Here is a 14998-nt window from a genome sequence, read left to right as displayed (position 1 = left end):
CTACATCACAGTCAGCAGGCACATTGTAGCCAATCAGGCTACACTCCCTCCTGGAGCCACCCCCCCCCCCCCTCATAAAAGGCAGGCTGCGCCGGCCATTATACTCACTCATGTGCCTGCAGTAATTAGTGAAGGGAGAGCTGCTGCAGACTCTCATAGGGAAAGCTTAGTTAGGCTCTTGTAGGCTTGTTAGCTTGCTCCTGGCTGATTCTTATTGCTAAAATAGCACCCCACAACAGCTCTTTTGAGAGTTAATCTTGTTCTTGTGATCTATATTTTTTCTGTGTGTCCCACTGACACTTGTGTTGCATAGACAGCCTTGATAATTCATACTGTATGTGTGCCACTGCCAGGCCCAGCACATTCAGTGACTACCTGTGTGTGTGACAGGTGCACATTGTAATACCCATTACTGCATATACCTACCTACCTGTTGTTCACAGTGCACCCACCCACCTACATGAGCTGAGCCCACGCAGTGTCACTGTGCCTGTCAGCTACCTGTCTGTGTGTGACAGGTGCACATTGTAATACCCATCACTGCATATACCTACCTGTTGTGTTCAGTGCACCCACCTACCTACGTGAGTGCATGCAGTGTGATATACCACTCCGTGCATACCTGTTAACTGCTGCACCTGTGTGACATTGTATTAGTCAAGTCAGTGCATACATTTCACTTCATCCCCCCAATATGGACAAAACAAAAGGCAGAGGCAGGCCACCTGGCAGGTCTGTTCGAGGTCGCGCTGTCGTGATTTCATGCGGCCCTCGAAATACAGTACAGTGTTCAGAAGAAGGCACGTGCCATCAACCCCCAATATTGTCAGGACGTAGTTGACTATTTAACACAGAACACCTCATCTTTCTCAGCTTCCGCACGGAAGCGTGACATATCTTCCTCCTCCTGCTCTGATTCTGGCACCCCATTTAACACTCAGTCGGCCGCCACCGCCAAAGTGCCATCACCCCAGGGACCAGCGGTGTGGACTTTTTTGTGTGTGTCTGCCTCAGATGAGAGCAATGCCATCTGTACTTTCTGCCACCGAAAATAGAGCTGTGGAAAGACCAAGACCTGCGTAGGGACAACTTCCTTACGAAGGCACATGATTACAAAGCACAAACTGCAATGGGATGACCACCTGAGGAAAAGCAGCACACAAAAGCAAAGCCACACACCGCAGTGGAAGATACCAGGCTCAGGGCCGGATTTACCATAAGGCACTGTAGGCACGTGCCTACAGGCGCCTGATGATGGAAAGGCGGCTCACTCCCCTTCCCTATGCAGAGTCCTGATGAGAATCTAAATGAGAGGTTACTCACCCTGCTCTCGGAATTCCACTGACGAGATCTCCCTTCAGTCAGGGGCACCTCTAGCTACTTAATACTGAGGGTACCTCTGGCTACCTAATGCTAAGGGGCATCTGTAGCTACCTATGTTGGGCAAGGGAAGTAAGGGAGAAGTGACAGCTGGGACACCCAGCACACTTGCAGTGCGGTTTGGAGGGGGTTTGTAGGTTCATGGAGGGTGAAGTCTAGGTGCCAGGACATCTGTGCCTATAGGCTCCTGTGAGGTAAATCCGGGCCTGACCAGGCTGCAATTTTTTCTCAAAAAAGGCGATACCTAAACTGTACCGTGATGTTGAAAGGCAAGTGATGTCATCTCTGGCACACAGTGTTGGGTCAAGGGTCCATCTGACCACCGATGTCTGGTCTGCAAAGCACGCTCAGGCCTGCCCAAAGACTAAAGTCAGTCCCCACACACAGCATCTCTGCATGCACCCGTGTGACTGCCTGCCCCAATACTAAGTCGCTCCCCACACAGCATATCTGCCCACAGGCCGCTTGACTGCCTTCTCCACCACCACCAACAGGGTCCAGGATTCCACGCGGATTCCTGAATTTTTAAGGCCGCTGCTAGCAGTGGCCGCTATAATAATTTTTCTGGTGTGTGTACATGCCTGCCTAACAAAACAAAAGGTATGTGCATGTGCCCATTCCCCTTCGTGATCATTACCTTGCCGCGGTGAAGGGGCTTGCGTATCACAATGAAGCAATGACCGCCGGCTATATGAGTGTCTCGGGGGGTGGCACACCCAAGATAATTAGGTTGTTGCTTCATTGTGGACAGACCAAATTTGATCAGCTGGACAGTCACTGTTGTTCTATAATTGAGCTACCACAGCCCGGCGACCATATGGGCTTGAAAACCACCACGGCCTGCACTCTGGCCATGGTGCGCACCAGTCCACCACGGCCGTCACTACGCAAACAGCTGTTTGTTGTGCGTTACACAGTGAGTTTGGTGTGTCAGTGTAAAGCAGTACACTAATTATCTTCCAATATTCACCTGTCACACACCTACTAGGCCTAGGATTAGGCCTCCGTGCCGGTGCTCGCCTCCTGCAGGTACACCACTCCTGCATCGTCATGGTACAATTGGACAAACAGAAACAGCATACAAATGACTTCAGTCAAAAACTGTATTGGATAGCATGCAGAGGCACACGTACGACATGTTTCGGGGTGGAGCCCTTCCTCAGGTGTGCCACACCCATCATCAGTAACACCTAAATACCCACCCAACAGGAAGTCATGTGACCTTAAAGTGCAATTAAAACATAGCAACATAATACAATTTCCTTCTGGAGAACTACACAAAACAGTGTCTACCCCAGTTAACTGAGGAATGGATCACCCAGGTACTGTCATATTAAAAATAAACACATGACATATAAACAAGATCACATTATTGCATTTCATCTCTTAACGATACCAATCTTGCAAAAAGTCCTGTTTGTCCAACAGTACACTAATTACACTCCCTGATTGATGTATACACATGCAAGATGTTTTAAAGCACTTTAGGCCTGCAATTTAGCATTCAATGTGATTTCTGCCCTTAAAACGCTGTTTTGCGTCACATCCAGATTATTCCCTGGGACTTTTGGCGTGTATCCCACTCCGCCATGCCCCCTCCAGGTGTTAGACACCTTGAAACATCTATTCCATTACTTTTGTGGCCAGCATAATTTTTTGTAGTTTTCAAAGTTCGCCTCCCCATTGAAGTCTATTGCGGTTCGCGAAAGTTTGCGCGAACCGAACTTTCGCGGTAGGTTTGCGAACCGAAAATCAGAGGTTCGGGCCATCTCTACATCACAGCTGTTTAAGAATTCCAAAATCTGTAATATCGGCACCATTTGGAAAAGTGCAGAGTGGTTTGTGTTGGCAGGACCCCCTTCCCTTTGCCTCTGGGCACCACAGTAGCCACTACAATTACTGCTCCCCCCCCCCCATAGCTCCCAACTGTCCACTCTTTTGGAGGGACAGTCCCTCTTTGGGAACCCTGTCCGTCTGTTCCGCTTACAGGACTCATATTCAAATCTTAGCAAAAATTTGTATTTTCCTACTGGAAAATGTGTTTAACCACTTTACCCCCGCCCGTACGAATTTCTCCGTCCCTTTTTCCATCCTTTCACCCCCAGGGACGGAGAAATCCGTACTTTCCGCGCTCCCGCCGCTGCCCGCGCTCCCGCTCGCTGTAACGCGCACTCCCGCTCGTAAACACGCCGCCGGCCGCTCGCCTGGAGATCAATGAACGGGAAAATCCATTCCCGTTCGTTGATCTAAGCCCCCGCAATGATCCGCTGCTTCTCCGATAAGCAGCGCGATCATTGTGAAAAAAAAAAACTTTCCCAGCCTCCTAGTACTTCCTCCAAGCGTCCAGAAGGACGCTTAAAGGTCGCATTAAACAAAAAGTTACTGTTGCCATCTTGTGGCCAAATAGTAAAACTCCACCCTAAAGCATTTTTCACATACAAATACATTACTTATACACAAAAAATTAACTCATTACCTCCCACACTCCCCATTTTTTTTTTTTTGTAATTAAAAAAAAAAAAAAAATTTACAATTAAAAAAAATACATAAATAGTTACCTTAGGGACTGAACTTTTTAAATATTTATGTCAGGAGGGTACAACACTGTTACTTTATAAATAATTAGGGAAGGACGCAAAACTGAAAAAATGCACCTTTATTTCCAAATAAAATATTGGCGCCAAACATTGTGATAGGGACATAATTTAAACGGTTTTATAACCGGGACAAATGGGCAAATACATTTCATGGGTTTTAATTACAGTAGCATGCATTATGTAAAAACTATAAAGGCCGAAAACTGAAAAATAATGGATTTTTTCCCACATTTTTCCTATTTTCCCATTAAAACACATTTAGAATAAAATAATTCTTGGCATAATGTCCCACCTAAAGAAAGCCGAATTGGTGGCGGAAAAAACAAGATATAGTTCATTTAATTGTGATAAGTAATGATAAAGTTATAGACGAATGAATGGAAGGAGCGCTGAAAGGTGAAAATTGCTCTGGTGCTCAAGGGGTAAAACCCCTCAGTGGTGAAGGGGTTAATTAACGCTAAACTTTCTTTCTTTATTTTTTCTTATTTTTAAATGCAAATATGAAGGAAAATGAACCAGGATAGAAAGGACCAGTGTGGTTTGAATTATAAAAAAACATATTTTTCATATAAAATCATTATATATATTATGCGTGACTAGTGGTGTGTTGGGGGTTTGTCCCTGTTTCTGATCTCAAAAAGTCGAGAGGTGTCCCTCCCCTCCCGTGTCCCTCCCCTCCCCCCCAGCGATACACCTTATAGAGCATAGATTGTGACGTACATTTCAGTGTCAGGGTGATCAGCGCCGCACACTGGACCAGGCAGAGCAGCGACAGCAGCAGAACAACAGTCTGAGACCTCCTCCTCCGGGTACCTGCAGTATAGAAATAGCAATCAGTATGGCTGACAAACATGTGACATTATAACCTGCAGTTTGGCTGATAATGTATGAGCTGCTAAGCATGGATGGTGCAGTGGTCATCACCTCACAGCATCACAGTCACAACCTCAGCCAGGACACTATCTGCATGGAGTCTGTATGTTTTCCCTACTCAGTCCCTGCAGAAGATGTCAGTGCTATATAAATACATAATAATAATAATATGGTAGGACATTAGACTATGACTATGGTAGGATTAGATTGTAAGCTCCTATGAGGAGTCAGTGACATGACTATGTACTCTGTACAGTGCTGCAGAAGATGTCAGTGCTATATAAATACATAATAATATTATGGTAGGACATTAGACTATGACTATGGTAGGATTAGAGTGTGAGCTCCTCTGAGGACAGTCAGTGACATGACTATGTGTTCTGTAATGTGCTGCAGAAGAGGTCAGTGCTATATAAATACATAATAATATGGTAGGACATTACACTATGACTATGGTAGGATTAGATTGTGAGCTCCTCTGAGGACAGTCAGTGACATGACTATGTACTCTGTACAGTGCTGCAGAAGATGTCAGTGCTATATAAATACATAATAATAATATGGTAGGACATTAGACTATGACTATGATAGGATTAGATTGTGAGCTCCCCTTGAGGACAGTCAGTGACATGACTATGTACTCTGTATTGTGCTGCAGAAGATGTTAGTGCTTTATAAGTACATAATAATAATAATAATAATAATAATAATATGGTAGGATATTAGACTATGACTATGGTAAGACTACAGTGTTAGCTCCACTGAGGACAGTCTGTGACATGACTATGTACTCTGTATTGTGCTGCAGAAGATGTCAGTGCTATATAAATACATAATAATAATAATATGGTAGGACATTACACTATGACTATGGCAGGATTAGATTGTGAGCTCCTCTGAGGACAGTTAGTGACATGACTATGTACTCTGTAAAGTGCTGCAGAAGATGTCAGTGCTATATAAATGCATAATAATAATATGGTAGGACATTACACCATGACTATGGTAGGATTAGACTCTTAGCTCCTCTGAGGACAGTCAGTGACATGGCTATGTACTCTGTAAAGTGTACTCTGTATTGTGCTGCAGAAGATGTCAGTGCTATATAAATACATAATAATAATATGGTAGGACATTAGACTATGACTATGGTACGAATAGATTGTGAGCTCCTCTGAGGACAGTCAGTGACATGACTATGTACTCTGTAATGTGCTGCAGAAGATGTCAGTGCTATATAAATACATAATAATAACATGGTAGGACATTAGACTAGGACTATGGTAGGATTAGATTGTGAGCTCCTCTGAGGACAGTCAGTGACATGACTATGTACTCTGTAATGTGCTGCAGAAGATGTCAGTGCTATATAAATACATAATATTAATATGGTAGGACATTAGACTATGACTATGGTAGGATTAGATTGTGAGCTCCTCTGAGGGCAGTCAGTGACATGACTATGTACTCTGTAATGTGCTGCAGGAGATGTCAGTGCTATAAAAATACATAATAATAATATGGTAGGACATTAGACTATGACTATGGCAGGATTAGATTGTGAGCTCCTCTGAGGACAGTCAGTGACATGACTATGTACTCTGTAATGTGCTGCAGAAGATGTCAGTGCTATATAAATACATAATAATAATATGGTAGGACATTAGACCATGACTATGGTAGGGATTAGAGTGTGAGCTCCTCTGGGGACAGTCAGTGACATGACTATGTGCTCTGTAATGTGCTGCAGGAGGTGTCAGTGCTATATAAATACATAATAATAATATGGTAGGACATTAGACTATGACTATGGCAGGATTAGATTGTGAGCTCCTCTGATGACAGTCAGTGACATGACTATGTACTCTGTAATGTGCTGCAGAAGATGTCAGTGCTATATAAATACATAATAATAATATGGTAGGACATTAGACCATGACTATGGTAGGACATTAGATTATGACTATGGTAGGATTAGTGTGAGCTCCTCTGAGGACAGTCAGTGACATGACTATGTACTCTGTAATGTGCTGCAGAAGATGTCAGTGCTATTTAAATACATAATAATAATATGGTAGGACATTAGACCATGACTATGGTAGGACATTAGATTATGACTATGGTAGGATTAGATTGTGAGCTCCTCTGAGGACAGTCAGTGACATGACTATGTACTCTGTAATGTGCTGCAGAAGATGTCAGTGCTATATAAATACATAATAATAATATGGCAGGACATTAGACTATGACTATGGCAGGATTAGATTGTGAGCTCCTCTGAGGACAGTCAGTGACATGACTATGTACTCTGTAATGTGCTGCAGAAGATGTCAGCGCTATATAAATACATAATAATAATATGGTAGGACATTAGACCATGACTATGGTAGGGATTAGAGTGTGAGCTCCTCTGAGGACAGTCAGTGACATGACTATGTACTCTGTACAGTGCTAGTGCTGTATAAATACATAATTGTGATAGGACATTTGCCATGAGCATGAACAGAGGACCAGGATATGACTACAGTGTGCAGCAATACAGGCACGGGTAAGGGTATAATCAGGGCCGGTTTAAGCAACAATGGGGCCCCAGGCCAAAATAAACCTGGGGCGCCCCCCAACAGATTCCCCGGAACAAAAAGGTGGATTTGCTATTAACCGGAAAAGTCGGCAGGTTTTTAAATGTGTATTTTTTTTCCTTTGAAACTTTAAAATCGATTTTCTCAAAAACTATAAGGTCGTTTTGAATTTTTTTGTTTCCTCTTGTAGCCACTGGGGGCCCCTACAAGCTCTGGGGCCCTGGGGCAACTGCCTCCTTTGCCTCTATGGTAGCGCCGGACCTGGGTATAATGTGCAACAAGGTTTATTGTAAGGCAATATTAGTGCAAAGAGCTGCAAAGTGTTGATCCTAGCGCTAGCTAGAGATAAATATGGCCCTTTAAGTGGATGTGCCTCGGTGCTGCTCCTTTAACTGGGTGGTGCCAGTATGCTGATAAGGAAGATATAAGGAGAGAAACAGAGCGCTCCGATAGTGCGTTACCACTTTTAATAAAATCACACGCAAAAATGTATACACTTACAGTGTATGCGCAAGAGTTGCGCATATAGGAGGCCACCGGCGAGTCCCCTCAGCTTCCTGTGCCTGGCCAGGGCAAACAGGATCCGTGCAGATGGTGGGCAGGTAACGGAGAAGGACAACCGCCGGCTCGGAATCCTCACGGCAAGCCGTCTGACGTCACTACGCGTTTCGGCGCTTTAGCCACGCCTTCTTCGGGTGACGCGACGGCTGGACGGCTGCCGTTTTTCTAGAGGAGCATTACTTGTAGACCCGCCTGGTGGGGCGGGGCAAGGCGCTCTGTGTCAAGATTTAAAACTTAATAAAGTTTAATTAAAAGTTAATGAAGTTTAATTAAAAATTCGTAAAAGATTTTTGGAAAAACTTTAGAAAAAAGGGGTTTAATAAAAAAGCTCATGTAAAGCAATATTTGTATAAAATTGAGACATTCAAAGTTAAATAGGATGACGTGCTACGGAGGGAATATCCGGAATGCGGAGGGTGCTTGGCTGTGTTAGAATAAACACAGGAATTACGTAATCCGTGATGCTGGGCTGTGTATGGTCAGCCTCAGCCAATATATTAAAACCAGCAATGTTATTTGGTATTTAATTGATTAAAAGACACGGGGGTAGCGTAATCTGTACCGCTAGGCTGTGTGGGACTCGCCAATGGACCCCTGTCAATACATTAAAACATCCAATGGTATTTGATTTAGTGAAGAAAAAGGAAAAAGGGGGGGGGGTGAAATAAATGCACATTGTTGATGGCAGATGACATCTGAGGTGTGGGTAGGGGTAGGACTAGTAGTGTGAGACATTGAAAGTAAGTAGTGTGTTATGAATATGAAAATGAGGCCCCATATGTTGCATGTTATGGTGAGAGTGAGTTTGATAGTTAAATGGCAACATGACATGTGGGAAGGGAGGGTGATGGAAGAATGTGGGACCCCATACATGTCATGTTGTGATGAGACTAAGTATGATGGAATGAAATATTGCCAAAGGGAAGTGATTGAAGGGATGTGTGTGAACTGTTAGAACCGTGTATGTTGATAAGAACTGTGTGGAGGTGTGTGTGTATGTATGGATCAATATGTACGGATATGCATGAGAAAGTAATGAAAGTGATGAATGAATGGAGATGTGAAATGGACGAAGAAATATGACTTTGGAGTGGGGGACGCGAAACGGGTCTATGTGAGAGGATAGTCCGGATCTATCAGGTGGTCTAATTGGATGGAAAAAAGGACCCTGAATGGGTGTGAACAGAAGGGGGGGGGGGGGGGGGGGAGGGGATTTTTGTAGGGGTGGGTAAAAGGTGGGAAAGGGAAAGGGGGGGGGGGGGGGGATGGTAGGAAGAGAAACCAAACAATCAAAAAAACAAAAAAAGAGGGGAAAAAAATGACACACAATAATATGGGAAGCCTCAGGTAATAGGGGCTAAGTTGTTATTTTAGGAAACTTTGGACTTCAAGTTCTTCATTGAGCCCCCGTGGTGCTAAAGTGTTTAGCCTGAAGATCCAGTACATCTCTCTTTCACATAGTCTTTTGTATCTCTGACCAGTTGGTATTTCTACTGATATACTTTCTATACCCATGATTTTGAGGCCTCCAGGATCTGACTGATGATATTGGTTAAAGTGTCTTGGGATACTATGCTTGTCGGACTTTGCTAAAATGTTACACTTATGCTCACCGAGGCGTCTTCTCAGCTCTCGGGTGGTCCTACCTACATACTTTAACTTGCAGCTACATTCTAGCATGTAGACCACAAATTTTGTGGCACAATTTACAAAGCTTTTTAGAGGTATACTGTTGGTATCTGGTAGGTCTAAGTATTTAAGACCATGTCTCATGAAGGGACAACATCCACATCTGCTGGATCCACATCTGTAATTTCCTACTGTGGGATTCTTCAGCCAAGTTTGTGGTTTATCTAACCCTATATTACTTGGAGCGATTTCATTTTTCAATGATTTCGCACGTTTAAAGATTATTTTAGGTTTTGTGGGTAAGATACTCTTCAAATGTGAGTCCTGTAGTATAATAGGCCAGTTCTTTCGAATAATACCCTCTATCTTCCTTGACTCATTAGTGTATGTTGTAATGAAAGTCGGATCCATGTTGTTATGTTGGCCTCTCTTTGCTTCACAGGTTTCTGATAATTTAAAGTTTTCTTTAATGGCTGTATTGATTTTTTCGGCTTTGTATCCTTTTTCTTCAAACTTTTTCTTTAGTTCATCTGCTTGTTTAAAATAATCACTGTCATTAGTGCAGTTTCTCCTCAACCTGCACAACTGTCCTTTTGGTATGTTATTTATCCATTTTTGGTGATGGCAGCTTTTTGCATGGAGGTACGAATTGCCAGAAGTTGGTTTAAAGTGGGTTCTGGTGTTAATTTTTTTTTTTTTTTTTTTTTTTTGGTTTTCTCCCACGAATAGTTCTAGATCCAGAAAGATCAACTCTTTTTTATCCACTACATGAGTAAACCTAAGCCCAAAGTTGTTATCGTTACAATAAGCGACGAATTCAATGAATTTTTCCTCTGTCCCCTCCCAAATAATTAACACATCGTCGATGTAACGGGTATAGAGGGCGAGGTTCGCTCCAAACTGATGGTTCGACCAGATATATCTTTCCTCCCAGTAGGCCATATAGAGGTTTGCGAAGCTCGGAGCGAACCCCGCCCCCATAGATGTCCCACAGATTTGGAGGTAAAGGTCATCCATGAACTTAAAATAATTGTGCTGCAATGCGAACCTTAAGAGATCCAAAATGAATTGGGCCTGGGTGGGGTTAAATGAACCTTCTTTCATAAGAAAATAATTAACTGCCTCAATTCCTCTTTCATGTGGTATGCAAGTATACAAGGAACAGACATCTAAAGACGCCCACAGATATTCCCTTTTCCATGTATAGTTTTTCAAAATTTCTAAAACGTGTAGAGAGTCTCTTGTATATGCTTCTGTATTTTGTACTACAGGCTGGAGAAAGTGATCTATATAATCGGATAATGGTGCCAACAGACCCTCCATGCCGGCAATTATGGGCCGTCCTGGGGGATTGGTTTCTGATTTATGTATTTTTGGGATGTGGTAAAAATATGGTAACAGAGGGTTTTTCTGTACCATAAACCTATATTCGTCCTTGTTAATCACTTCCTTCTCTATCCCTTGATCGAGAATAGTTAGGAGATCTTTGGTGAAATCTTTGGTGGGATCTTTTTTCAATTTTTTGTAGGTATTAGTGTCACTCAGTAATTTGTCACCTTCACCCCTATATGCACCAAAATCCTGGATGACAATCCCCCCACCTTTGTCCGCTTGGCGGATCACTATTTCCTTATTCTTTTTCAGGGCTTCTAGTGACTCTTGCTCTTTCTTATTTAGGTTTTTTATACCTCCTTTTGATTGTTGTTTTTTACATAATGATTTAAATTCCTCCAGGACCACCTGATAAAAAGTGTTTATCTGGGGCCCTTTTGACTGTGTGGGGTAGAAAATGGACTTAGGCTTAAATTGTGTGTGTTTTATGGTTTCATTCATAAATGTATAATCTATACCCAGATCTCCATCTGGATCATCCCCTAGTAATTCAACGAGGCATTGCATGGTCTCTTGTTCTGCTGTAGTGGCAGGACCTGATGACACGTTATGGATTATTCCGTCATTGTCGATCTCATAGGGGTTTTTTCTCATTGGGATGTTCTTTTTCTCCTGTATACAGAAAAATCTTTTTAATGTAAGACTCCTTATAAACCGATGCAGATCTTTAAATAATTGAAAGGAATTGGGTTGTGCAGTGGGAGCAAAGTTTAAACCTTTCTGCAACAGAGTGTAATCTCCGTCTGTGAGCTGATGCTGTGACAAGTTGAAGATTTTTATTGTCGTTGTGGACTTATGGTTTCCACACTGTTCTGTTTTCTTCCTTTTTTGTGATTGAACTCTCTTCCCTCCTCTGGTGCCTCGTCTTCTTCTAGTTCGAGTTGTCTTTTCAAGGCCACCGGGGTGTGGAGAAGTCCTAAAAAATGAGCCGGTGTAGGTCTATCCTTTCCTGGGTCTCTATATGCTTCTTCAACCTGTCTCTCCTCATGTGGCTCAATATCCGCCCTTTGTCCTCCATTGGGGTTTACTTCCTTTCCAATTAGAGCTTGGTCCCAAGCTTTTTCTATATATGAAGTGATGGATTTACAATGACTTATGGCATCGATTCTTTGCGTGGTTCGACTTCTCTGGGTGGGTTTCGATCCATATGGGGACCGCTGATAACCTTGTAGTTTAGGATTGTATGTGTCCTTATAGAATTTCTTTGGTCTTGCTCCAAGTCTATTTATGTCATCCCCTCCCTTCCCACATGTCATGTTGCCATTTAACTATCAAACTCACTCTCACCATAACATGCAACATATGGGGCCTCATTTTCATATTCATAACACACTACTTACTTTCAATGTCTCACACTACTAGTCCTACCCCTACCCACACCTCAGATGTCATCTGCCATCAACAATGTGCATTTATTTCACCCCCCCCCCCCTTTTTCCTTTTTCTTCACTAAATCAAATACCATTGGATGTTTTAATGTATTGACAGGGGTCCATTGGCGAGTCCCACACAGCCTAGCGGTACAGATTACGCTACCCCCGTGTCTTTTAATCAATTAAATACCAAATAACATTGCTGGTTTTAATATATTGGCTGAGGCTGACCATACACAGCCCAGCATCACGGATTACGTAATTCCTGTGTTTATTCTAACACAGCCAAGCACCCTCCGCATTCCGGATATTCCCTCCGTAGCACGTCATCCTATTTAACTTTGAATGTCTCAATTTTATACAAATATTGCTTTACATGAGCTTTTTTATTAAACCCCTTTTTTCTAAAGTTTTTCCAAAAATCTTTTACGAATTTTTAATTAAACTTCATTAACTTTTAATTAAACTTTATTAAGTTTTAAATCTTGACACAGAGCGCCTTGCCCCGCCCCACCAGGCGGGTCTACAAGTAATGCTCCTCTAGAAAAACGGCAGCCGTCCAGCCGTCGCGTCACCCGAAGAAGGCGTGGCTAAAGCGCCGAAACGCGTAGTGACGTCAGACGGCTTGCCGTGAGGATTCCGAGCCGGCGGTTGTCCTTCTCCGTTACCTGCCCACCATCTGCACGGATCCTGTTTGCCCTGGCCAGGCACAGGAAGCTGAGGGGACTCGCCGGTGGCCTCCTATATGCGCAACTCTTGCGCATACACTGTAAGTGTATACATTTTTGCGTGTGATTTTATTAAAAGTGGTAACGCACTATCGGAGCGCTCTGTTTCTCTCCTTAAATATTAGTGCAAAATGTGTGTACAAAAACATTGCATGCAAACCACATGCAATTACTCAAAGCAAAATATATACAAAAAAACATCAACCATAGTAATACAGTCTACACTTACACTGCACCCTGCGGCTGGAGCCTCTCTCGCCTCTGCCTCGGCGCGGCCATGCACCCCCTCTTACACTGCACCCTGTGGCTGGAGCCTCTCTCGCCTCTCATTTGGCCCAGCCCTGCCCCTCCTACACTGCGCCCTGAGGCTGGAGCCTCTCTCTCCTCTGCCTCGGTCCGGCACTGGGTAGCAGTACAGAAAGGAACAGACAAGGTCAAGGTTAGGATGGACTAGTAAGATACAGGTTCAGCAACAGGGGAATCAGATACAGCATCAGGTAACAGGAGTGCCCAGAATACTCAGACCTGGGAGCAACAAAGTCCTGGCAATTTTCTGGAGCAAAAGGCAGTAGTTTAGTATAATCCAGGTAATTAGTATGATTGGCAAACACAGGAAGCAGCTGGTGGAGTGAGGCCTCGTTCACATTCCGATTGCCTTCGCCTTTTTTGATGCGCTACTATTTGCGATTTCCGGCGATTTCTGTGCACTGGGCATTTTTGCTAAGCATTTTTTTAAGCGCTTTAGCAGAGCGATTATTCAAATCACTTCCTGACGTCAGTCAGAAAGTGATATATTTGTCCCCGAAAATGAATAAATACAATGTTTTAATTCTTAAAAACGAGAACGCATTCCCTGCACAAAGCAATTTTGTGAGGATTTTGCGTTTTTCCTATACCTTTTATTCAGGCCTCAGAAATGGTCCATGCAGCGCTTATCTGATCGGAAAGCGAATGGAACGCCGCAGTGAGAACTATCTCATTGGAAATGATGGTGTAAGCTCTTTCAGGGCGATTGTGAAAAATCACCTGCGCTTAAATGTTCACAAAAATGCCTGTAATGTGAATGAGCCCTGAGTGTGAATCTGCAGACAGCGCTCCTAAAACACCCGCAGGCCAGAAGGGAAACTACACTTATTGTTCAGTGCTGCGTAATATGTTGGTTCTTTATAAATACAATTAATATTAATAATAATCTGCTGCTGAAGCACTACTTACCGTCCTGCAGAGGCTCCCCTGAGCTGAGGTCCCCGGGGGTCACACCAGAGGGGACAGCAGCGTCCGCCATACCGCGATTATCAGGAAGATGAGTCTGACAGTGATGTGTCTGTTATATTCTGAGTATCAGGAGGGGAATTACGCTCTGCTGGCTCCAGAAGTACAATAAGAGACATTAATAAATGCCACCTACTGATCACCCAACCCACAAAGGCAAGACGTTTGTGTAATTACAGCAGGGAATGAACAAAATACACCAACTGGCAGCTCAGTCTGCAGAGAGACTCCAGATATGTTCCCCTCAGATTCACCTATACAAGATTTCTCACGGGCTTCACCCCTCCTCTGGAATCCAAAACACATCTGTTACTCTCCAACTTTTAAACCTCTGATCAGGACTTGTGGGCTGTGTAATACAGACAGAGCGAACCATTCTTTCTTGTACAAATCACTTTATTTTCTAGGATGAGTCAGAACATTTTAGAAGAAACAGACCGAGTGCTTTCTTCTCCCCACTTCCCCCACACGCCTCGTCCTACGCTGTGTCATCGTCCCTCCTCCCCCTGCATAGCAAGAGAACAGCCTGCATGTGAGGGGCGTGTCTATACAGCTTCAGCCCCAAACCATCACCCCACCAATCAAGTCCCAATCCCTGCCGGCCATGCCCTTGT

At 43.5% G+C, this 14998-nt stretch overlaps 1 protein-coding gene across 1 annotated transcript in view; it reads right to left on the bottom strand.

The window, feature by feature from the left end:
• LOC137544546 (B-cell differentiation antigen CD72-like) overlaps positions 1-14397 on the bottom strand; it is a 173033-nt gene extending 158636 nt beyond the window's left edge. The window contains exons 1-2 of the mRNA XM_068265648.1: positions 14328-14397; positions 4698-4790 (exon numbers count right to left, since the gene is read on the bottom strand). Of these exons, the coding sequence (XP_068121749.1) occupies positions 4698-4790; positions 14328-14397 (163 nt within the window). The remainder of the gene's footprint in view (positions 1-4697; positions 4791-14327) is intronic.
• Positions 14398-14998: the final 601 nt, after the last annotated feature.

Source organism: Hyperolius riggenbachi, chromosome 1 (assembly GCF_040937935.1).
Source record: "Hyperolius riggenbachi isolate aHypRig1 chromosome 1, aHypRig1.pri, whole genome shotgun sequence".
Taxonomy (NCBI): Eukaryota; Metazoa; Chordata; class Amphibia; order Anura; family Hyperoliidae; genus Hyperolius; species Hyperolius riggenbachi.
Note: the sequence above shows the minus strand (reverse complement) of the source record. Positions and strands in the feature narration are given on the sequence as shown.